The following is a 25,837-nucleotide window of genomic DNA, read 5'->3' on the forward strand; positions in this document are numbered from 1 at the left end:
GAGGCTTGACTTGTTTAGATTGAGGTGGAGTTTCTCCTTAAAATATGTTATGGTCAATTCACCAAACTTCGTACTTATATGAACGAAGCTATTCATATTATAAATCCTAATGTCACTTAGTCAATTAATTGTAGCACATAGACAGACGGTTCTTAATTCTTTTTAGCAGATCCATCCATTTATTTTTATACATTTCTATTACTAAACGATCTCATATTTTATTGATTTTTTGTACACGTGATCTATACAAAACTCTTTATAAGATAAACAATTCGGATCATAAGCATAAAATTTCTTAAATCAACCAAATAGTTAATTAAAGAGGAACTCATTCTGATTGATTTTCAAATTTTTCAAATGATGTGGCTGTCTACATCAAATGCCACCTAAGATGGTATGAAAATGTGAACATGGTATAAATAGTGTAACATCCCATATCGCCCAAGGGAGTAGATCATGTAAGCCTTATATGTATATTATTATCTCTACCTAGCACGAGGCCTTTTGGAAGCTCACTATCTTTGGGTTCCATCAGAACTCTAAAATTAAGTTAGTTCGCATGAGAGCAATCCCATGATGGGTGACCCACTGGAAGTTCTCGTGTGAGTTCCTAGAAACAAAACCGTGAGGGCGTGGTTAGGGCCCAAAGCGGACAATATTGTGCTACGGTGCAGTCGAGTCCGAGATGTGGTGGGGGCTCGTGCGGGGATGTGAACTCGCTTAACTTTGGAGTTCCGATAGAACCCAAAGCCAGTGAGCTCCCAAAAGGCCTTGTGTTAGGTAGAGATGAGAATATACATATAAGGCTTATATGATCCACTCCCCTGGGCGATGTGGAATGTTACAAATGGCATTACTCATATAGAAAATTAATTCACACCTCTATTTCTTTCAACATGCACTTACTCTATTTCTATTTTTTTATTAAATCAAAATAGGATCAAGAGTATACATTAATGAGTAATATTAAAAAAATTACATAATCAGTAATTGACCTGATATGTATAAATCAAAATAGGCTTTAGGGGTGGGTTTGGTTCAAATCGGTTTGGTTTTTGGCCAAAACCGAAACCGAACCGAAATTTCGGTTCGGTTCAATTTTTTTTCGGTTCGGTTTGGTTTCGGTTCGGTTTCGTTTTTTTTTTCAAAAAATGAAAAAATTTGAAATCTTAAATTTTAACATATCCAACACAATCATAACATAAATATTCCGACTAGACTTAAAGATAATGAAAATAAACATTTAAAGTTCAACTAGAATTATAACATAAAGGTTTTTTTTTTTTAAATATTTTGGGTTTAAAGTTTAACTGTGAATAGATTTCTTTTTAGACGATGATGATGGAGTACGACCTTATTCATTCCTCTCTTTCTCTCAATCTCTCTATCCCTCTCTCTCTATATATATACATGTATTCTTCACTAGCAATAAGATAAACATTCTATAATATACTATTTATTTTGATTATTGTCTAGGTAACAGTTTTTGATATTTTCTTTATCTTTATGGTCCGAATTTTTTTTATCCATATATGTGGTTACATAATATAATTTCTACATTCTGTGTTCAGCTTCTACCACCATCAAATTTTGAAGAGGTGTTCATCAATATTTTTGAATATATTGATATACTTTTCAAAATTGTTGGGCCACGGAAGCTACTATACTTGGCCATAGGTGAGAAAGTTTGAATTTTGTTTTTGATCTTGTAGTGTTTAATAAACTCATGAGACTTTTATACGCTGTTTGTTTTCCCTAATCAACTGCAGTGCAGTTCACTTAATGATATAAACTAGAAATATTGCGTGTAATGGTATAAGTTCTAATTTTTGTTGTAGATGGAGAAGCTGAGAAGACAATTTGGATTGGAAAGCAAACAAGTCCTACCAAAGCTGCAGTCTGAAGTATATTATTCTAATATAATAAAATCAAATAATAAAATTAATAAAATTAATAAAATATTAATTTAAATATTTCGGTTCGGTTTTCGGTTTTTTTCGGTTTTCAGTTTTTTGAACCCACCCCTAATAGGCTTATTAATTTAACCGCCCACTAAAAATGCTATTAAGTCTCAATGAATGTTCTCGAATCTATAGGAATCTTGACATGGAATCTATATGAATGTTCTCAAATGATTTACATTGACTAGATCAAATAGTCCAAAACCACGGAATACCCTCTCAATTAGATTGAGGTGTACACTCTATGGATTGAAACAATCCTGACGAGTGTGGTATTACTGTTTGAGTGAATATTTGTTTAGTCAGGGATACATGGAATTATGCCCATGCATGTTTATTAAGAAGTCACATTTCGAATTTTTCATAGTTGCATCTTATGTCGATGATATGAATCTCATTATGACTTTCGAAGGGCTTGAGAAAACTACCGCGCACCTGAAGTTACAATTTAAGATGAAAGATCTTGGAAGAACTTGATTTTGCCTAGGCCTGGAGCTTGAGCATTGTTCGAACGGTATTCTGGTTCATCAATCAAGCTACACTCGGAAGGTGTTCAGACACTTCCATGAGAAAGCAAAACCTTTGAGTGGTCGTTCAGACGCTAGATGCAAAATGAGATCCTTTCCATCCTAGAGACGAGAGGAAGAGGTTTCAGAGCCTGAAGTCCATACCTGAGTGCAATTGACACTTTATTGTACTTAGCTCAGTGCACTAGACAAGACATTTTCTTTTATGTTAATCTTTTGGCTAGATATAGCAACGCGCTCACACATTGACACTGTACTGGTGTTAAAGACATCTTTCATTACCTTAAAGGTATTAAGGATTTGGGCTTGTTCGGTCCCTGTGCATTCTCAAGTGAAGCTGCTGCCCCCTTGGCCTTCAAGTTGATTCTAACCCTCACAAGGCACGTTCTTAAACTGGTTATGACTTTACCATTGGAGACACCGCAATATATTGGAGGTTAACCAAGTAGACCTTAGTTGCAACTTCTTTGAACCATGCTGAAATTCTCACTCTACGTACATGAAGCTACATGTGGATGCTTCTGGATAAGAGTCGTTATGGAGTATACTAAGCACTAGCGGACTTTCCTCCGTCATTTACGCCTTTACAACGAGTTATGGAGACAACGCCACATGTATCGACCAAATAAAAAAGTTCTTATTACATCACAACAAGTTCTTATTTTTCTCCTTAGACTATGAGTTTCTATCCTACCCTGATTTTTACTTTTCACATTAGTAACAAGTATTGCGTTGAAAATTTTCTTTTCATATCAGCAACAAGTTCTTATTTTTCTCCTTAGACTATGAGTTTTTATCCTACCTTGATTTTTGCTGTAGTGATATTTTGTGAGTTCTACTCCTTAGACATTCTTCCATTTGTTTTAAGACTCGAATTTGCTCATTAGGTTGATGACTTTATCAACTATTCTTACTTCATTGCTGAAGACCTAATACAACATTTGTTTAAGCATTACACGATAAGGAGGGAGTGTTGCAATCCTAAATTAACTAGGAGTGTGATTGTGTAAAATTATATCGTATCTTCTAGATAGTTTTTTAGTTGAAAGACAAGGATTCTCCCTTTATTACTATTATAAATAAAGGCACAATGAGGTAAAAAAATCATGCACCTATAATCACCAAATTCTCCTCTCTCTCTTTCTGCTGTTGCAATTGCTGACTCTACAATTCTTCAGCAAAATAGGCTTACAACAAATAATCTATTTGAAAAAAAAAAAAAAAAACTAGTCATAAAGAAAAACGGTTAGAGTGACAAGAAAATGAACTAGAAAGGAAACAAGAAACAAAAATCTAAATAAAAGAATTGAAAAATAGACAGGAGAAGTTTTTGATTGTGATAGGAAATCACATGTTTTCTTGTAAGTGATGAGAAATTTTATGTTTTAAGGTATTAACTTTTTGACATATATATCCCATAATTTATATAATAACACATAGTATACCACTTCGTGTGCTAATCACATTGAAAAATCACTCAATAGACAGAAGATGACATAATAAAATGAGAATAAGATGCTGTGATCACAGAGCGTTTTCCAGAAATCCTTGAAAACTGTTGGGAACTTTCCACAAATTCTTTCCCACCTACCCACAGTTCCAGAGACCAAAAGCAATTAAACTTCCTCTAGTTGGGTTAGTTTGTCATGCGTGCCTGTAATATTTGAAAAAGTTGGGTTCCTTTTTACTGGTCTCTGTTTTATTCCATTCTTTTTCCCATTATTTTTTTTATCTTTATATAAATTTTACTGATTCAAATAGATCGAGATAGAAACAGAAAAAGAAAAGAAGGGGGCGGGTGGGGGGGGGAGAGAGACAGAGAGACAGAGAAAGTAAGAGAGAGAGTGGGAAGGGAAGAGGAAGAGAGGAGGCTCTTGCGAAGGAGGGGATCTCATGTTTCCTTTTCGCGTTGAATTCTCACATAGCTTTTTTGTGTGACGCACACATATACACACACTTGGTGAGAGAGGAAAACCAAAAACAAAGAAAGAAGAAGAAGAAGAATATATATAGAGAGAGAGAGAGAGAGAGAGGGAGCTATTGGTTTCTGTCCTTGATATGTTTTTGGTTTTGGTTTTTGGGTTTGTATGTAAAAAAGCTAATTTGTCGAATTTGAAGGCCGCATCCACACCTGGCCAGAACTCTCCCTGTAGACAACCACCACTTTGATTTCAGTTGCTGCTTTGCCTTTGGATTTTGGTGTTTTTGGTAATTTGAATTCCAAGAAATGAGAGCGGGGCTAAGTACGATCCAGCAAACTTTAACCCCAGAGGCGGCAAGCGTCTTGAACCACTCGATCGCCGAAGCGGGTCGACGGAACCACGGCCAGACGACGCCGCTACACGTGGCGGCAACCCTTTTGTCCTCCCCCACCGGCTTCCTCCGCCAAGCATGTATCAAATCTCACCCCAATTCCTCCCACCCTCTGCAGTGCCGTGCTCTGGAGCTCTGCTTCAGTGTGGCGCTGGAGCGGTTGCCCACCGCCCAAAACATGAGCCCCGGCATGGAGCCCCCCATCTCTAACGCTCTCATGGCTGCCTTGAAGCGAGCTCAGGCTCACCAGCGCCGGGGCTGCCCCGAACAGCAGCAGCAACCTCTCTTAGCAGTCAAAGTTGAGCTCGAGCAGCTCATCATCTCAATTCTCGATGACCCGAGTGTTAGTCGGGTCATGCGGGAGGCTAGTTTCTCTAGTCCTGCAGTCAAAGCCACCATTGAACAAACACTCAACTCTTCTGCCGCCTCTGCCGCTGCCTCCGCCGCCGTCAATTCTTCCCCAATTGGATTGCAGTTCCGCCCCGCTGGCCCCACTGTGCCACCCGCGAGCCGGAATTTGTATTTGAATCCGAGGCTGCAGCAGCCCCAGGGAGCTGCAGCACAGTCGGGACAACGTAGAGGGGAGGAGGTTAAGAGGGTTGGTGATATTTTGTTGAGAACGAAGAAGAGGAACCCAGTTTTGGTTGGCGATTCAGAGCCTGAGGCGGTGACCAAAGAGCTCTTGAGGAGGATTCAGAGCAAGGAATTGGGCGAGGGGCCGCTGAAGAATGTTGAGGTCCTTTATTTGGAGAAGGAGGTTTCTTTGGATAGGAATCAGGTAGTGTCAAAAATGAAGGAATTAGGGAGTTTGATTGAGACTCGGATGTCGAATTCGAATGGGGGAGGGGTCATTCTTGATTTGGGTGACTTGAAATGGCTTGTGGAGCAGACTGCGAGCTTTGGAGTTGCAGCTCCGGGTCTAGGTTCGCCTCCTGTCCAGCAGCAGGTGGTTTCGGAGACAGGGCGGGCAGCAGTGGCGGAAATGGGGAAGCTGTTGGCGAGGTTTGGAGACGGTAGTGCTAATGGCAGCCGGCTTTGGTTAATTGGGACTGCTACTTGTGAGACATATTTGAGGTGCCAAGTCTATCACCCTTCAATGGAAACTGATTGGGATTTACAGGTAGTGCCAATTACTGGCAGAACGCCGCCTTCAGGATTGTTTCCGAGGTATGCTTGGTGTTCTTATATGAATTACAAGCTAAACTCTCTAACCATGCAACCTGTCTCTGCATTTTTGTATTGTCTGGTTTAATTTTGCACACGCTACACGATTAAATAGAAAGGTTTCGGTTGATTACGTCTTTCATGTTCGATGGATGCTATCAAGAATTGGTGCTTTTGGAATCTCGAGTAGTTTTAATTTTTGTGTATGCTCAGAGACTTGCCATTTGGATAAGAATTTCAATTTGAAATTTGTTTGAATCAGACTTGGATAGCATTTTGGATGCTCTTCCACCTGATATATAATGCAGTTCAATGAATAGTAATGTGGGCATGTTAGGCTTGTGTACCCTCTTCGTCGAGTTTTCTATGTTTTTGCTGACATATATTCTCTTTTTAGGATGGGGGCGACTAACGGGATCCTTAGTACCTCTGTTGGATCATTGTCACCAATGAAAGGTTTTCCACCAGCATCAATTGATCAACCAAGACTTTTGTCAGAGAACTCGGATCCTGCTCGAAGAGCACCATGTTGCCCTCAATGTACACATAGGTACGAGCAAGAACTTGCAAAACTGGTGGCCAAGGAATCTGAGACATCATCTTCTGAAACGGAGGCATCTCAACCATTGCTACCACAGTGGTTGCAACATGCTAAAGCCCGTGATGTTCATTCCAGTACATTAGATCAGACGCAGGTGAGTTTAGCCCAAATTGATCTAAAAGGTCTTGTTCTGCTATTATTTCTTTCTCTCATAGACTTTTAAGATCTTATGATTAATGGATATTTTCATTTTTGTCACTTATAGACTAAAGATCAAAATTTGATCCTGAAGCAGAAGACTCAAGAATTACAGAAGGAATGGGCAGATACGTGTTTGCGTCTTCATCCTAATTTTCATCAGCCTAGTTTCAGCTCAGAGAGAATTATTCCAACCCTCTCAATGACGGGCTTGTACAGTCCAAACTTGCTTGGTCGCCAACCATTCCAACCCAAATCACATCTGAATAAGAATCTTGGGACTCTGCAATTGAACACAAATCTGCTGACCAGCCAACCATCTGAACGGGCAATTTCCCAACCAGAAAGCCCTGTAAGGACAGAGCTGGTTCTTGGCCAAACAGACGTCACTGAAACCACCCCTGAGCAAGCGCATAAAGAGCGCATCAGAGACTTTATGGGCTGCATGCCTTCTGAACCGCAGAACAAATTACATGGAATGCAAACGGAGGATAACCAATTGTGTCAAATAGATACTGAATCATTCAAAAAGCTCTACAAAGGTTTAATGGAGGTGTGGTGGCAGCAAGATGCAGCAACTGCTGTGGCTGAAACTGTGACAAAATGCAAGTTGGGTAATGGAAAGAGACATGGTGCCGGATCAAGGGGAGACATATGGCTGCTGTTTATGGGCCCGGACAGTGTTGGCAAGAAGAAGATGGCTTCAGCTCTTTCAGAACTGGTATATGGGTCCAACCCAGTGATGATAAGTCTTAGCTCCCAACGTGGTAATTTGCAATCAGATATGAGTTTCCGCGGGAAAACAGTGGTGGATCGAATAGCAGAGACAGTTAAGAGAAACCCTTTTTCAGTAGTAGTGCTTGAGGACATTAATGAAGCTGATATGATAGTTCGTGGTAGCATAAAACGGGCAATTGAGAGAGGTCGTCTTGCTGACTCTTATGGCCGTGAAATCAGTCTTGGAAATGTTGTCTTCATCCTTACAGCAAATTGGTTGCCAGAAAATCTCAGACCCTTATCAAACAACAATTCACTTGAAGAAAAGCTTGCCAGTATAGCGAGAAATGGTTGGCAGTTAAAGCTATCGGTTTGTGCAAGGGCTGCAAAACGCCGAGCCAATTGGTTAACGGATGAAGACAGGGTTACAAAACCTAGGACAGATACGGGTTTAGCATTAGGATTCGATCTGAATGAAGCTGCCAATGCTGAGGATGACAGGACAGATGGCTCGCTTAATTCAAGTGATCTGACGGTTGATCATGAAGATGACAATCGTCTCAATAACAGAGCCTTACTCAAAGTCACAACCCCGTCAGTACCCCGGGAATTGCTGGATACGGTTGATGATGCCATTGTGTTCAAGCCAATAGATTTCAACCCCATTCAGCAAAACATCACAAACACCATCAGAAAAAGATTCTCAAAGATAATGGGTGAGGGGATTTCATTTGAATTGCCAGAGGATGCTGTTGAAAAAATCTTGACTGGAATATGGCTAGGCCGGACTGGATTAGAGGAATGGGCAGAAAAGGTTCTTGCTCCGAGCATCCAGCAGCTTAAGTCCTGCCTTGGTGGCAGCACCGGTGTGATAGCCGACGAGTCAATGGTTGTTAGACTTGAATCCGATGGTGCTTCGGACTGTGGGAGCACCGGAGATAGGCTGCCCAGTAGCATCAATGTGGTTGTGGTGCCTGATGAGTTGAGACAACAATGAAGCGAGTGTGGGGGTGGGGGGAGGGATAGAGTGGGTATTTTACACGTTGTATATATGGTCAACGGTGCGGCGGGTAAAGATAAAGGCGTTAAGAGGGAAAACTTTGGATAGATTGACGCAACCTTTTCTCTTTTTCGCTTCCTTTTGTTTATTATTTTCTCATGTTTTCAGCCCCTAAAGTTTATAGTATTTTATAATCATAATTTTATTAATTACATGGAAATTGATTAATAAGATGAGGCATTCCTGTCTGTTTTCTTTTTCCTCATGATGTCTCTATTTTATTAGTTTTTGTTACTTCTTTAATTTGACTCTTTATTCCCAAATTTACGGGTCAACTTTTTTTTAGAGAAACCCAAAAATTCAAACGCCAAAACTTATACTAAAGTTGGCTTCTTTTGATAATCTCCTCCCTCTGTCGCAATGCCTCCTATTTAACCCTATTCGACTCCGCCGACTATGTCGTGACCTTCTTCCTCTTTGTGCAGCGCCGCGTCCCTTTGCCTGCCCTACTCGTCCCGCTTCTTTATCTTCTCGTGCGGCAGAGCCTTCAGCCCGCAAATCCGACTTTCTAATTCTCCACTGCCTTGCGAGCTTATCGCTTGAAATTCAGCTCGCGCGACTGCTCCGGGGAAATCTCATCTGGCGATGGAGTCCTTATTGCTATCGGCACCGGATCGTTGCCCTCCCCGTCACTAGGCAATTTTAGGGATCATTTAGGATAAAATCCCCACCCTATATTATTCTGCGTCAAAGACGAAGAGAGAAAGATTAACCCAAGATACAATAAGTAAAAAATATCTTAATCAATAAGACAATTTACCATTTACAAGATGATGGACTATTAATAGAATGGATAGATGTACTCAACAATTCAACATTATACATATGTGGTGTACATCTATCCCCTCTATAAAAGTATTGAATTGGCATTGTCGTACATGCCTGTAAAGTATACACATACAATGACAGGACATGCACTAAGTGGGCTTATAAGCTAGTCGGCATGAACAAGGTGACCAGGACCATGTTTATATTATATATATTGATCAAAACCACCAGCACACAATGCCCTTGTATTTTTTCATTTCAAATGCTCAATAATGAGAGGAAAATATATAGACTCAATGACTTTGCAGTTAATGTGGTGTCTTAGTTTATGATTAAACTTCAACTATAGCAACCTTTAGTTGGACAAAAATGAGGGTTGAGAGAGGAAAGAGGGGAAGAGGGAGAAAAAGGGTGCAAATTCTAGGGTTAGGGTTTGGATTACTAGAAGCAGAGGTTTCAGTTGGATTCTTGTACAAGGAGATTCTAAGTTAGTGATTGGCACCATACGTGAGCACTATAATGTCCTCAGGAGATTGAAGACTCTCATTCACAATATCAATAGATTGGCGGGATCTTTTGAGGAGATTGCCTGGAATCATGTTTTCAGAAAGGCCAACTTCGCTGAAGCAATTATTAGCACTGATTTCCTTTATAATGATCTCTACATTTGGGATACATCTCTTCCCCAAACCGCTCGATGCGCTCAACAAGCGTTTTTATTCGATTGTATGGAAACTGGTTGGTTCAGAGGTCATTCCCTTTAATACATGCTCTTTTTCATAAAATTATATATATATAATTGAACGGGGAAGTGCCACATGCAAAGTTGTTTTCCTCGGTAACACCACTTGCTCTCTTAGAGCAACTCCAGCCTTGCATGTAGGCCGGGGGACAGGGGAGAAGAAAGGGCCCGAGGGCCTGTCAATCAGCTCCAGCCTTGAAGAGTCCGAGCTCGTGGAGAAGGCCCGAGTAGAAGGCCTGTCAATTTGTGACAGCCCATGAGCCCGAGCTCTTCACCCATTTTTTATTTTTTTCTGTCAGGCGCGTGCACTCCACTCGCGCGTGGGGGCGCGTTGCCCGACAACTTTTTAGAAAAGCAGCCCACTTGCAGCAGCTGTCTCAGTTTCCATTGGGAACCCACGTGGCTTCCCACGGTCCGTTCGATCTCAACGGCTCCTTCATTTGAACCGTTGGATCTCAACGGTAAAAAAAATAAAACAAATCTTATTTAATATCAACCGTTCGATTTGAGATCAACGGTCGATATTAATATGCTTTATAAATAAATAAAAAATAGTTTTAAAATTAAAAAAAGTTACCGTTGTGACACGTGGCACAATTTGGAGTGTTGGAATTCAAATTTTTTTAAATCCAACGGTAGAGATTAATTATTTGAAAAAAAATGGAAAAAATCTGAAAAAATTGTAAAAAATATGAAAAAAAAAATTTGTAATAATTGTTTTTACTTTTCTATAAATACCACATCTTCTCCCATAAGACAAGTAAAAAATCTGAAAAAAAATTTGTAAAAAATTATTATTATCTGAGACTCATGTCTCTCCCATAAGATCAACCTCCCTCCCTCCCTCTCTCTCTCTCTCTCTCTCTCTCTCTCTCTCTGAATAAACACATATATAAACATTATACAATATACAATGCGCATATATTTGTCCTGCTGTGCTCTCAAAGGGCAAGGAGGAGAAGACTCGTCCTCGTCCATCATCCACTGACTGGATCTCCATAGTTTGAGCGCAAAGTCCATTAATGTCACTCCATGATGTGTGAAAGTGACGAGAGGGAAAGTGAAATAAGTAACAAAGACAAAAAGTGATGCTTCGCGTCTACTGCATATCCTTTCAACATATGCTGATATGCATGCACAAATTATTAAAGCAGCTCCTCATACTCGCTCCCTCAAATCTTAAATCTATAATCTCATTGATGTGGAGCAAAAAATAATCAAGAAAATTATGGAGGTGACATGTGGATTTTTGGATGAAAAGGACAAAATTACCTTCGAGATACACTGGGTTCCTACGCGCATGCAACGGACAATAACGGCTTAATCAATGAAGAGTCAAAGGTGATCAAAATGAGATTTATTCAAATCTCTCTCATCACTCCTTATCAAATCCTTATTCAAAAGGTAACTCCTAATTTTCCTTTTTAATTTAGGATTAATTGTTATGTTAATTGCAAGATATTGTTTCACATAATATCTTTCAATTATTCACATAATTTCACCATATATGGCCGGCCATTATTCTCCAAATAGGGCTGGCCACTTCCCTATAAATAGCCCTATTCTCCCACTAAAAAGCCAAGCCATTTGCTACCCATAAACTCCTAAACACATTCTTTTCAGAATTCTAACTTTGGTATTGGCGATTCTTGGCCAAAGCCTCCCCATTCATTGTGGGCGCGCAAAGCTTTTGGCCTTAATCCTAGGTGTTATTATTTTGAAGGTGCATTTTTGTCAAAGAAGAAGATGGTGGAAATTTGCATCCACAAATTGGTGCTTTCATTGAGAGTCTTGATTCACACGCTCGAAGAATACTCTCGCATTCAAAGTTTCTTATTTCTCGTTCATTCTTAGATTTTTCATATGTTCTTATTCCTAGATTTTTTTTATAAAGTTCTTTGAATAAACGTAAAAGAAAAGTACAATGACTAGAAATTCGGAAACCACATCGCACGGAACTTCCTATGTTCAAGGATTTTGACCAAGTGATGGAGATTAAGGCATAGCCCTACAATGATGACCCACGAAGCTCAACATGACTGCGAGTGGAGAGGCACCACCCCCACGAGGCACCACCAGGGTTATTCCAAAGGCAACCACCACGGCAGCAGTGACCTTGGCAGCTAACGGTGAGACCCAAGCCCATGGTAAAGGCATCACTTTGCAGTCGCAAGGCCCATGCCACCTTGCAGCAATGAGCCCAGGCCTGCATCACAAGGGAGCCCAATGCAAGCAAGCCTAAGCTGCAGCCGTAACTACCATGGCCGTGGCCCAAAACCAGTAGGCCCAGGACACCGTGCAGGCCCAAGCTATGCCAAGGGGAGCCCAGCACCTATGCGCTTCAACGGCCCAACCTGCACCCACAATCCAACCTGTACCGACGACCCAACCCGCTTCCAAGGTCCAACCTGGGGTCTAGCCCACTCTCGTGGCCCTCCTAGTAGCCCAAATCTGTCCAAGATCAGTTTAACAGTCCCTACTTCAAATTTTTAGACCGACGATTGAACTAGGGGTATTTTCACCCCATTTCTCCGTAGGTTGACATATCCCAACGCAAATATCGAACCCGGAGTCCATTACACTTTCACTTTTCAAGGAGACGCATTCCATCCAAGCTCTTCCAACCTAAATGGTGAACTACACTTGTCTCAACACGTTATAGAGTTAACAAGCGCCCTCGTGCAGCATATGACCTTGGGGAATCAGTTCTCGCTGCGTACCGAGATGCAGCGTGCCCCAAAGGAGGTGTCCTGAAGTAGGACAAGGGCAGACGACGAACCTCTCCAGCAATGTCCCGGTAAGCAGCCACTCGATCAGTCACGAACCGAGTGTTCTGGTAGTGTACATTCTTGACTAGGCCACTGAGATAACAAATACTCGTCTTAGCGTGCGGAGGAGCGCGTGCTCTCGGTTAGGCCCACAGATGAGCATACATTCACGGTTAGGGCCACACTTCGATAATTAACATAAGCAACCTTCCAGGCAAAATGCTCATTCGCGGCTAGGCCCGTGAGGAGCATTATCCACCTTACATTGGAGTAGGCAGCATGACAGACGGAGAGAAGTAGTCACTTAATCCGACTCAGTTCAACTAGTAGCCTGCGAGAAACTCGTTTGCCTGTTAGGAACATACCATATGCACCGCAGCTGCGACATAAACTAGCCAAACAAATGGAAAAGAAACCTAAACTAGTAGGTCACGACATGGGGCAGCTGAGGCACTATGACGGGACAAGACCAGCATAAGCAGATCACTCTTTGAGGACGAGATCAAGTAGGCAGAACCTCCACGCAAATTCAGCATGCCACATTTCACATCATTCAAAGGAGATAAAGACCTGGTAAGGCACCTAAAGCACTACTGAAACGCAATGATCCTCTATCAGAACAACGACGCTCTCATGTGCAAAATATTATCCACCACTTTACAAGGCAAGGCGTAAGATTGGTTCCACACCTTGTCGCCACAATCCATCTAGAGTTTCAATGAGCTTTCTTTGGTTTTGACCAAAGAGTATTTATCTTATCACTTGATCAAGAAGAAGTCCGACCACTTGTTCAACATTAAGAAGAACCCAAAGGAGTCACTTCACGACTATGTGAAGAGGTTCAAAGTAGAGAAAGGAAAGATAGTCGGATGTAACAGCTCGATAGCTAGTGCAACCTTCCAAAAAGGACTCTCATCAGACCACTCGTTGTTCTGGAGAATTGATCATGAAAGAAGATCTAACTCTGGTAGACTCTTTCACTCTGGTAGAAAAGCATGCACTTTGGGATGAGGCTCGCTGAGCAGATAAGGCACCTGAGTAGCCTCGAAAAGAATTGGTACAACAACAAAAGTAGGCAGGAAGCCGAGCGCAAAGGCTGATCCCCGACTAAAGGAGGCATGACACCAAAAAACTACTTTAAGTTTTCAATCCTGATCCACTAAATGCTCTGCAACATCAAGAGCGAACCTTGGTTCAAGCTGTCGAAGCAATCAAAGAGAGATACCTCTAAGTTGGACATACCAAGTACTACGCATTCCATCGAGGTCCTAATCACACAACTGATGACTGCTACACTTAGAGGAACTACCTTAAGAAGCTGGTGAAAGAAGGCAAGGTCGATAGATACTTGGAAAAGTCAGCTGCGTATCCTAGAAGAAACGTAGACGCCAATGAAGAGCCACCGGCCAAGACAATCTGGGTCAATGGCATCTTTGCCGAATCCAAGCATTTGGGAGCCACTAATAACTGTAAGAAGAGGAAGATCCAGTAGGCTCTATTGGTCTCTCATGTTTAGGCAGTCAACACCCAACTTGGACAAACCAATTGCTTCACCAAGCAGAATGCTGAAGGTGTCGACTATCCACACGATGATGCATTAGTGGTATCTGTCCAACTAACCCAACTTGGACAAAGGAAGTGTTGTCAACCTACTTCAGTTCTCAGTAATTCAGAAGATGGGCCTAGAAAGTACGATCATACACCTAGTGGAGGTACTCACCAGATTCAATAAACACACCTCGATTGCCATCGACAATATTACACTTGACGTGAGAACACCGCTAGTTGTCTAAAAGCAGATGTTCACGATAGTAAGCAACATGTCTCCCTACAATGGGATTCTAGGGCAACCTTGGCTGATAAAGTTGGAAACCGTAACCTCTGTCAAGTAACAAGAAATTTGATTCTGTATCCTAGGAGGAGGAGTCGAAGAAATCAAGTCTAACTAAGCCATATCTCGACGATGCACTGTGCAAGTACTGAAGATGTCAACAAAGAAGACCTTTACCCCCGTAGAGGTTACCAAGGTTTAAAGGGACGACGAAGCTACCAAATGGCAATTACACTAGACGGAACAATAAGATGGTGCCTAAATCAACAAGTAAGCAAATGAGATTGGATGGAAACGCGAAGAGGATGACGAGCACAACATCTACTTGGTAGTTTCAGAAGTAGCAGTGAGCTCTCCCCTCATGCGAGAAGAGCTGGGGGCCCAATTGCTAGTATTTTACACTTATGCAGCTTTTCTCGATGTGGAAACTAGATTGATAAATTACTTTTGATGCTAGTTGTTGCGGCTCGGAAGCTCATAGCATATTTCAATCTCATACAGTCATCGTCATGACTCAATATCCTCTACAATCAATCCTACATGGTCTAGATGCTTTTTAATGAGTAATGAAATGGACGTTGGAACTTGGCCAATGCTACTTAGTTTTTCGACCCTACACGGCGATAAAGGCCCAAGCCTTGGTAGAATTCATAGAAGAATTCACGCCTAGCCTAGGCGACGTAATAGAGCGACCCAACAATGCCCTAGAGGCAATCGAGCATGCCCTAGCCAAGCTTGCTTCACCTGATGGAGGGTTTTGGCATTTGCACGCCTACGTGGACACACTAGTCGGCCTAGGCTCCATCCTTGACCATCAACTAAAATGCTCTATTGTGGTGGAATATTTAGACAAGCCAAGCATAGAGGCGAAGCCAGCAGCCGAGGTGTCACATGTTAGTATAACTCAAAATTGGAAAGATTCCTTTCTAAACTACCTGGTTAATGACACACTCCCCATGGAAAGATTGGAGTCTAGAAAGCTCCAAACAAAGGCAGCACGTTACTATATGTGGAATAACATTCTCGTTCAAATATCTTACACTAGACCACATCTTCGCTATCTAGTGCCTCTCAATGACCTAAAGGTTCTAAGTTCAATCCATAAAGGAGTTTGTGGAAATCACTTCGGAGGTCTATCCTTAGCCGAAAGGCTCTTAACATAGGCTGCTACTGGCCTACTATGTATCAAGACGCTAAAGAGTTAGTAAAAAAGTGCAATCGCTGCCAATGCTACAAGCCGGTACCAGCATTACTTGCCAACAGACTACACTCGTAGACGAGTCCTTGGCCATTCATGCAGTGGGCAATCGATTTGGTAGGGCCAATGTCGTCTGACTACTTCACCAAATAGGTAGAAGCATAACTCATAACAACCACAACTCAGATGGACATAGATCGCTTCATATAGAGGAACATTATCTGCCAATTTCGAATCCCTCAATTCATTGATTTGTAGGCAAAGATCTGGTGAAGTTTTTCTAGAAATATGGCATTAAGGAGCACTTGTCCACCTTAAGGTACCCCCAAGGCAATGGGCTGGCCAAAGCATCTAACAAGATGATTCTCGACTGCCTCAAGAAATCCCTTTCCAACAAGAAGGGAAAATGGCTAGACGAACTTCCTGGATGTTTATAAGCGTATCGCACAACCAAACAACGAGCAACCGGTGGGACTATTTTCTCCTTGGCATTTGGTTAAGAAGCAATCATCCCTCCCAATGTCATCGTGCTAAGTATCAACATTTTATTACCAAGCATCGAGCAGAACAAAAATGAGATGGCCATAAACTTAGATCTAACAGAGGAAGAATGTGAGAAGGTCATCACTCACATCGTAGACTACCAGCAACAGCTCCTCTCTAGCTATAACAAAACGGCCAAGATCCTGCAGTTCCAGCGTGGAGATCTAGTTCCAAGAAAAGCCTTCATCACTGCCCATAAAGAAGGCTCCAAAATGATGGATCCCATATAGGAAGGTCCTTATAAGATCAGTAAAGTAGGCGGCAAGGGTAACTACACTCTTGCCACCATAAATGACAAAGAGATAAAAAAATAGTGGAATGCCTACAATCTGAGGAAGTACCATGCAGAAACTTCTACTATATTAAAGCCCAAAGACTCAAGCTACTCGACGAGCATCACCTTGCAAGTCAAGGACTGTCCAGTTGTTATGCAGTTCCTACCTTACAGCTAAGTTTTTATTCGTTTCACTCGTTTTTCAATGAGGAACTCAAAAGTAATTTACAACTTGGCTTGGCTGCATGCTTACAAGAACTGATCATTCTTGCACTTCAGAAGAAGATCGCGCCTTTCTTAGGGACTTAACGCCAGAATTGCACCGCCTAGGAACTAACCATGCTCTATAGTGCGAGAGGGTAAACTAATTCCCCGACACCTATATGGGTTTGCTATCCGATGCAAGAGAATAAACTATACACTCCGAATATCCTGACGTGGATGAGTCGGGTTGCCTTGGTGTAACTAGATGCACGATGGCTTGCTTTGGGATTCCTAGAAGTAACCATAATGGTCTTTTTCAAGGCTTAGCTAACTGAAGGATTTGTGGTCTCTTGGCCTAATTCGCGGGGAACCGGGCGTCAAAGATGGAGAAGGCACATTACGCAGTACACCCTATGGACGGCTGCCCTGGAACCCTAAAGCTGTTACCGAGTACACTAAGGTAGCCTATGGTTTCTAGAAGATTGCCTATGGCTTGCCCTTCAAGTAGTAAGCCACGCTTAACTTATACAACCACACATTTTTTGTGAAAGGTTAAACAGTTAGCGGGTAAGTACGAACCTTTATCCACTGCTGACATGCTACGCAGTCGATAAGCTTCACCTCTTCCAAGCGCAGAATGATCATTTAAATCTATACTAATTCCTAAAGTGTTGTGATACTTGCTACGCAACCCACAAAATTAGTTACATAAAGAGCAAAGAGTTATCTTGGACCTTTGTTTACGAAATTCCATACACCTGCATACTTTTGATATGAAAGGTTATCAAATTTCATTACCCAAAAATCTTTAGTATGTTGTGATGTAGGCCACACAACTCAAAGGATTGAAGAAAGCCAAGGTTAACAACCAAGTGGTCACGCAGACTCGTCTGCTTCTATAAGTAAGGCGTTCGCCTGCCAACCCTATGGCTAACAACTTTGCAAAAGTTCTACACCAACACCTACGACTGCATAGGTTACATGGGCTTATCTGCTTATAGAAAAATAGCACACATGCCGTTAGTCTAAAGGTCAAAGGTTAAGCGTAAACAAAAGAAGTGAAGATGAAGAAAAGTGAAGGAAGCAAGTTTATTAAATTTTCTAGCAAAATTGATAAACAAATAACAAAGGCCAGAGGAGTTCAAACAAAGTAAAAAGCAACAAGAAAAACAAAGAAAATCCTAAAGGCTACCTAGAAGACTACTCTTCAGTAGCTTGGCCATCCCACAACTACTCGGTCGCAACATCTTCAATGGCCGCAACGCTCTCAGTAGCGACATCATCAGCGCTTCACCCCCGGCTAACCCAGCATGGGCACCACCTTCTCCGACTACTTCACTAATGGAAACCTCAAAAGTAAAGGCAAGCAAGTCCTTTGGAGAAATAGACTTGCTTGTAGAAATCGGACTGACTCTGAACAAGCGAAGCCTCGAGCCTAGCCTTTTCACCCTTCAATTGCTTGTTATCCTCAAGTAGACCAATACAGATGCACTGCAGCTTATCCACTTCCTTCTTCAAATTTTCGTTGATCTTCAGTGTACTGTGGAGTTCCAACACTTGGGGTTCAAGCCTATCGACGATCTTCTTGAAGTGGATCACTTGGTTATGAGTAGCAATCAACTATTCATCCTTTGCGTAAACAGTAGAGCAAGCTTAGAAATGGCACAGTCAAGATCTTGAATCTAAGGTATATAAAATCCAATCTCATTCTTTGCACTTTCATACTTAACTTGGATCGAGTCAAGCCTAGTCTTCAAGTCAACAATCTCCTTCCAAGAAATTTTAAGCTATAGAAAAGTGGGGGCAGAGATGTTAGACCCCTTTAAAGCGACGAGTTCAGACTCCAACCTCTTGATCTTCTCGACAGAAGAATAAGTTTCAACTGCCATAGTCTTTGCCATCTCTTTGGCAACCTTGGTATCATTTTGGTAAGGAGCATAGACTCGGTTGCCAGAATCATCGTTTTCTGCATCATAACAAGCAGATCAGTATTTCTATATTGGGTCGTATGCTTCGCAAAGGAACTTAGGCACGCTATCAACAAGCTTGGCATATGCGTCCATATCTTTAAGCAGATTTGGCTTAAAAAACGCATATATCTTAGCAAACTATCCAGAAACAGGCTTGGTGGATTTCTTACAACTGCCCATGTGAGCATTATCCTCTTTCTCAGCAGGCAAATCAATCCTAGCAGCAAGAGAAGTGGGCCTTAGCACCACTTTAGCAATAAAGTCCACCTTATCGCTCTTCATAATAACAAGCCTCTCCAAAGGTGAATTGGACTTAACTCCCAACGGATGTCTTGGTACAGACTTTGGCATGGAGGGCATGACAGAACATCTACGCTGAGTAATCCTATCAGCAATTGTACTAGCCATTTTCGGCATGGCAGGCGTCATAGGCTCAGATCTAGCAACCCTATTTTTCTTCCCATTAGAAAAAGTCAAGTCAATCACAAACATCTTGGCAACAAGCAAACCTTCACGAGCAGTAAAGGAAGTCTTCAATTTTTTCTCAACTGGCATCTTTTGAGCAGGCAGGGAAGATCTTTTCTTTCCACTTTCATTCACAGTAGGTTCCACGACAACGATCAGACGAGCCAATGGATGCCTTGATCATCTTTATCACCTTTCTCGGGAGCAGCCCATCTTTCTCCCGACAAAGAGGACTAAACAGCCAATGTCATTCACAGTACTCAGCAGGGATACCTAAAGCAATATGCACCTTCTTCATATATAGAAAAGTCTTGGAGTTTAGCCAAATTCCGAATCTATATAGATAGATGAAGACAAGTAACAAATTAGATAGCAGCTTAGCACATAGCAGCTTAAAGATCAAACAGTTTATGACGAAACATTGACTGCCTATGAGCCATGCCCCACAAACTATCTTTCTTGACTCAACCAAACAGCAGGGAAGCTCAACCTATGTTGGTTTTTCCATTATTTTTTTCTCTCAGACCAGTAAGTAAGAGGCCTGCATGCCCAGCATTCCAGTAGCCCATAAGGCTCGCGACCTCCTCATTTCTCTTAATTACCAGCCTGGCTCGCATCAGGTCTAAGAGCCTAAAATACATGAGCCACGCGGTTCGCCTAGCACTGTGCCCTAACGCCCCAATCCGCAGCCCCAGTCGTACAACTGCCCTTGGCTCTAGCCAAGTCGACAATGGTCCTTGCCACAACACCTCATCGGCCCATGCTGAGCCTAGTCTTGGCCCCTGCCAACTGACGTACCATACTACCTCGACGGCTGCCCCGCGATAGCACTATCCAAGAAGAAGACAAGGAAAATTAAATTCTTCTTACCTTTGTGCGGTGCAGAGAAGGCAAAACAAAAACAAAAACAAAAAACAAAAACAACAAAAGATGGTCATTTGCACAAGCAAGTGAAGAAGATTGCTAGGGGAAGGGGAACAAATATCCTCTACTTTCTCTTTCTGTAGGGTAGAATAAATTGCTCTCTGAAGTTGATTTAATCATCTACTTAAGGTAGACTTAAATAGACTTTGGAAGTAATTTATTTCCTTTTCCTAGAAGGATCTAATTTCCAATTAAAATGGGAATCTACATCAAAATAGGAAACAATCTTTTGTTTCTTAAAGCAAGGGAAGATCTCTATACCTGCTGCCCTTTCATGTGAGTAGCCCAACATGTGTGGGGGCATTTGTGAAGCAAAAAATAATCAGGAAAATTATGGAGGTGGCATGTGGACTTTTAGGTAAAAATGATAAAATTACCCTCAAGACACACTGGGATTCCCACACGCATGCAACGGATAATAACAACTCAATCAATGAAGAGTCAAAGGTGATCAAAATGGTATTTATTCAAATTCCTCTCATCACTCCTCATCAAATCCTTATTCAAAAGGTAACTCCCAATTTTCCTAATTAATTTAGGATTAATTGCCATGTTAATTGCAAGATATTATTTCACATAATATCTTACCATTATTCACATAATTTCACCATATATGGCCGGCCACTATTCTCCAAATAGGGCTGGCCACTCTCCTATAAATAGCCTTATTCTCCCACTAAAAATCCAAGCCATTTGCTACCCACAAACTCCTAAACACATTCTTTTCATAATTCTAACTTTGGCATTGGAGATTCTTTTTGCAAAGAGTTTTCTTTTACGTATAAATACATAGAGATAATCATCAATTTTGTAAGGGACACTTTGGATGCGGTCCCTAGCTATCAATATTCATTGACTGAAACTTTGTATGTTTTTAGTTTTGAATCAAAGTCCCTGACATTAATGTACTAGTGTAAGTTACTATATTTTTTAAATTAAAAATTAAAAATTGTATTTGTTTCTATTAATGAGATTTTAAATATAACCCATAATTTGTGGGATTAAAAATAATAAAATATAAATGATACTCTCTATTATATTGTGTGTGTGCGTGTGTGTGTGTGTGTATGGGTACATTCATCCAAGGTTAACAAAAAAAAAAATATTGTACCAAAACATGGATACATTCTTCAAAACACAGAAAAAATAAGATATAAAACTTAATAACATTAGTAAATTTCTTCAATTAAACTTGACATAGATATATTCTCAAATCAATGAAAAAAGAATGTATACATATAAGTTTAAAAATAGATTTAAATTTTTTTATGGATTTTATATTAAAAAATTGGGTACATTTTATATAAAAAATTTGTACATTTTATAAAAAAAATGGTACATTTTACATATAACAAACTGGTATATTTAAGAATGAGTATATTTAAGATTAAAAAAATTAAAAATTATATGAATGGATACATTTAAGATTAAAAAATTGAGAAGCTTCTTATAAAAAACTACTGGGTACAAACTTATTGTAATTTTATTTTTTTTATTTTGGAAATGTTTGAATTGAAAATTAATTAGGAGTTTAATTGTGACGACCTGTCCCTAATTTTCCATGTAATTTCCTTGTTGAATGTGTAAAATGACGATTATAACCTTATTGGCAAAGTGGAACTTGACGTGGACGTAGTTATTCGTCTTTTAATTTATTTTTCCTATTATCGTAATTAAATAATACTCATTGTTACGAATACGTGAGCGCAAGTTAGACCCGAATTGGATTTGTAACGAAGAAGTTACGCTTAGTTAAAGTGTGTTAACAACGGGTAGAATTGTAAATGCGTGTGCTAATTATTTAGTGTTGGGAATACTAATTTTGATAAGGTGAGCCGGATTATGTATTTTTATATTGTACCAAATCTTATCACTTTCTCTCTTTAAAATCGGGTCCCGTGACCCTATCTTACCACCAATTAGCTTTTCTCCTCATTCCCCTCACCCAATCAGAAACCTTTTCCTTTTTATCCAATCAGAAGCTCTCTCTCTCTCTCTTTCTCTCTCTCTCTTTTCCTGTTTCTCTCTCTTTCATGTCATGTCTCTCCCTTCTTTGCAACAACTAAGAACCATCATCAAACCTCACAAATTGGACCTCAAATCACCACCATCGTACTCCTCTCAACCCCCGAGTCTATCCGTACGAGCCGATTAAAAAATAATTGAGTTTTGAGCTTCCAACTCGATTCTCTGACTTAGGTGTAGGTTCTTCGGCGACCTTACGTTCGAGTTGCAAGGTTTTGGAAGGTCTAGATGCAACTACACAACTCCCTAGAGTCCCTAACTTAAGTTTGAAGTAGAGCCAAAGTGCAAACACACATTTTTTGGGAAGTTTGAGTTAGGTCTGAGACTTTCGAGCTATTTTTAGTCCATTTCCATCCACTTTTTGGACTCTTAAGAGGTACAATCTTGTTCTTCTCTTCCCCAACTTCATTTCCATATAAAGTACGTCAAAAATGGTTGAGAAATGAGAAAGATATGAAGTTTTAAAGTTTGTACAAAGATCCGGCCAAATTTTTCCAAAATATGGTGAACTAGATGATAGCGGAAGATGGCGTCGACCGGTGACGATGGAGGCTGAGCTTTACCAGAAAAGAAGGAGGAATATTTCGTTAAGTTAACGGAATATTCTGACATTGTTAAATTATTAACTGGTGCCGTTAAATTTAACGGAATATTCTGCCAAATCTGACTGAATATTCCCTGGGGATTTGCCAACACGTACAGGCGTGTGGCAACATGTGAGGGCGCATGAGACCCCGTGGCGGTGCATGGTTAACGTGTATGAGTTCGTGACATCGAGTAGAATGTTTTCATATATTTAAACCCTTTATTGAAGCAAGCTATGGGGGATTTTCCTAGCGTTTTCGTGTATGTCCTAGTTAATTAATTACTATAGTTGTTTCAGATAGAGGAGAGAATTATCCCGAAGAGGTACGAGGACAAGCAAGGCTTAGAGGCTATGATCCGACTACGTATCAGTGATTGGGCATTTGTTTTTATATATATTATATATAAAGTTTTATAGTTTCCAGAATTACTTTTCGATTGATATCATGCCTATCATGCCATGATTTATTTCATTTGGAAAGTGCTATTATATTGTTAAGATTTATAAATTGTCATGGCATGTTTATATACATTTTACTATCATGCATGCTTTCACCGGTGTAGTACTCACCCCAGGCCAGGGCCAGGCTTCACGTGCATGTTCACAATGCACCGTATGCTCACCTTGGATCCATTGTAGGTTCCAGTTCTGTCCTAGGTTGCAATAGGCAACTAGGACTCGTATGTGATGCGCCTAGCGCCAGTCTTCACGTGATTGTAGTACTAGAGCGTATATTATGATTACACCCAGTCATGTTCATGTCAGAATCCCTCTGCATGAACTCGTGTGTTAGCATAGATTGATGAGCACTTGATTTTCTTATGCCACGATTGAGTCATTATGATTTGTGTATTTATGGAATTATTGTTGATTTACATCTGATTTAATGCTTATATATAGTATGATTTTCTAGAAACTATATATGTTTTACCGCAAGGGGTTAGTATGTTCAGAACTTAGTTAGCTGAATTCTCTGCAGTGTACGAAGGATCTCTGGCGGTTCTGACATTTCCATAAATAAATGTAGGAGTTTACTTCCGATTATGTAATAAGTACCTTATGTTTTATGGGTTTTTCCCACTACATTCGACTACTTTACTTATGTCATACTATCATATATGCTCTTCTACTTATGTTTTATGGGTTATTCCCACTACTGCACACTTTCTTTATTAGTTTAAATTAATGCTAGCTTCAGTTTAAATTTCTCCATATCTTATACATCATCTTCATTTTGGTTACGTCACCTTCGAGTGTCGACCAGCATGCCTTGACTCCGATCGGGGTATTTCAGTTTGGTATCAGAGCATAGGTTTGGCAGTACTGCATTCTTCATATGTGTTATAGATCCTAATAATTTTTTATCTCTTATGTCAAAATCATGCCACCTTGTAGAGCACCACTTGTCCCTTATGAGACAAACTTTCCTGATTTTGGGCAACTCAGTGAGGCTATCAACAACGCCATTCAAACAACAATTCATCATCCTCAATGGACTACCTTAGAGACCGAATCTTCTAGTGGAATGATGGGTCAAAATAGCGATGTGGTTCTTTCGTAAGGGGGCAGAGTCATGGTGGGCTCAGGAGTCACACCCGTTGTCTACACAGGATGCCATGAGCTAGGATGTTTTCAAGCACTTATTTGAGGCAAAATGCACACCTTCTGAATACAAGGATCGAAAGATAGACGAGTTTACAGAGTTGAAGCAGGATAAAATGTCAATAACATTGTATCACTAGATGTTTTCAAGCACTTATTGATGAGAATCCCAGAGAGATGCTTCATCAGTTTAAGAAGGGGACTCGTAAGCGACTTCGTTCTTTGGAGGCTTCTACTCCATGCTCCACCTACCAAGAATTCTTTGAGATTTTACTTCGTGTTGAAGATTCTGAAAATGGCCATGATAATGATGACGATGAAAAGGATAATAGTAATACTTTGAAAAATAACAACAGGGGGCAGTCATCATTTGGTCCTTGAAAGACTCAAAATTTCAAGAAAAGTGGTAATAGTTTTGGATCGTTTAGTGGTGGTTCAAATTCCAATAAATTTCGAAGGGGTGGTAAATCCATTGGTAGTTCACAGTTTCAGAATCAAAGGAACTTTAACAATTTCGATGCTCAGGTCTATCACAGGTGCAAAAAAGTCACTACGGTGAATGTAAGAGGGGAAATAGTTGATGCTACACATGCGGTTAGATGGGGCATATGTCTAATCAATGTCCTTAGAATAAAAAAAATCAACCTCCTACACTACCACCTGTTGTTCCTCTACAGCAGATTCCTGGACCTAGTACCTACCAGTAGACAGGTTATGGTGGTGCTTTCCACTATTAGGGTGACATATCCTAGTATCCGAAATGAGCGTATCTTTACTCACCTGACGTTCCATACTACCAGGGCGGTTATCAGCAGTACCAGGGAGGTTATACACCGTATCAGGGTGGCGGAGCATAGTGGTATACTGGAGGACAATATTAGAATCTCGATGTAGCTTTTAGTAGTGGCGGCTCAAGCAGGTAGACAAAGCAAACCAACCAGGGTCGAGGAAATGAAGGACATGTCAATTAGAATCAAACAAACAAGGTCGTGGAGGTAGACAACAAGTGCGTTGTCATGTTAACAACATCACTATATAGGATGCTCAGAGTAATCCCGACTTAATCATGGGTACGTTGAATGTTCTAGGCCATTTTGCTGGAATTTTAATTGACTCAGGGGCTACTTACTCCTTTATTTCCCATATGTTTGCTCAAAAGACTCAACCTCACCCCACTCCCCTCGGTTATGATTTGGAGTTTTGATGCCTTGAGGTGAAATTTGCTATGTTAGCTAGGAGTATAGGGGATGTCTCATTCTTATTGAGGATATAGTAATGGCAACTAATCTTGTTCCCTTGGATATTGTTTACTTCAACGTTATCTTAGGCATTGATTTGGTTAGATTACAATTATGCCATGTTGAATTGTCGCCAAAAAATTGTTACTTTCCATCGACCAGGCATGCTTATCGTAACTTTTGTCGGCAAACGTAGTGTTTGAAGCATGGGGTGTTGG

The 25,837-nt window shown here is 40.7% G+C and overlaps 1 protein-coding gene across 1 annotated transcript; it reads left to right on the forward strand.

Moving 5' to 3' along the window:
- The first annotated feature begins 4,024 nt into the window (after positions 1-4,024).
- On the forward strand, positions 4,025-8,669 carry LOC103403571 (protein SUPPRESSOR OF MAX2 1). The gene is made up of 3 exons (XM_008342413.4): positions 4,025-5,968; positions 6,363-6,660; positions 6,772-8,669. The coding sequence occupies exons 1-3, from the start codon at positions 4,716-4,718 to the stop codon at positions 8,416-8,418; spliced, it is 3,198 nt and encodes a 1,065-aa protein (XP_008340635.1). The 5' UTR covers positions 4,025-4,715; the 3' UTR covers positions 8,419-8,669.
- Positions 8,670-25,837: the final 17,168 nt, after the last annotated feature.

This window comes from Malus domestica, chromosome 16 (assembly GCF_042453785.1).
Source record: "Malus domestica chromosome 16, GDT2T_hap1".
Lineage (NCBI taxonomy): Eukaryota > Viridiplantae > Streptophyta > Magnoliopsida > Rosales > Rosaceae > Malus > Malus domestica.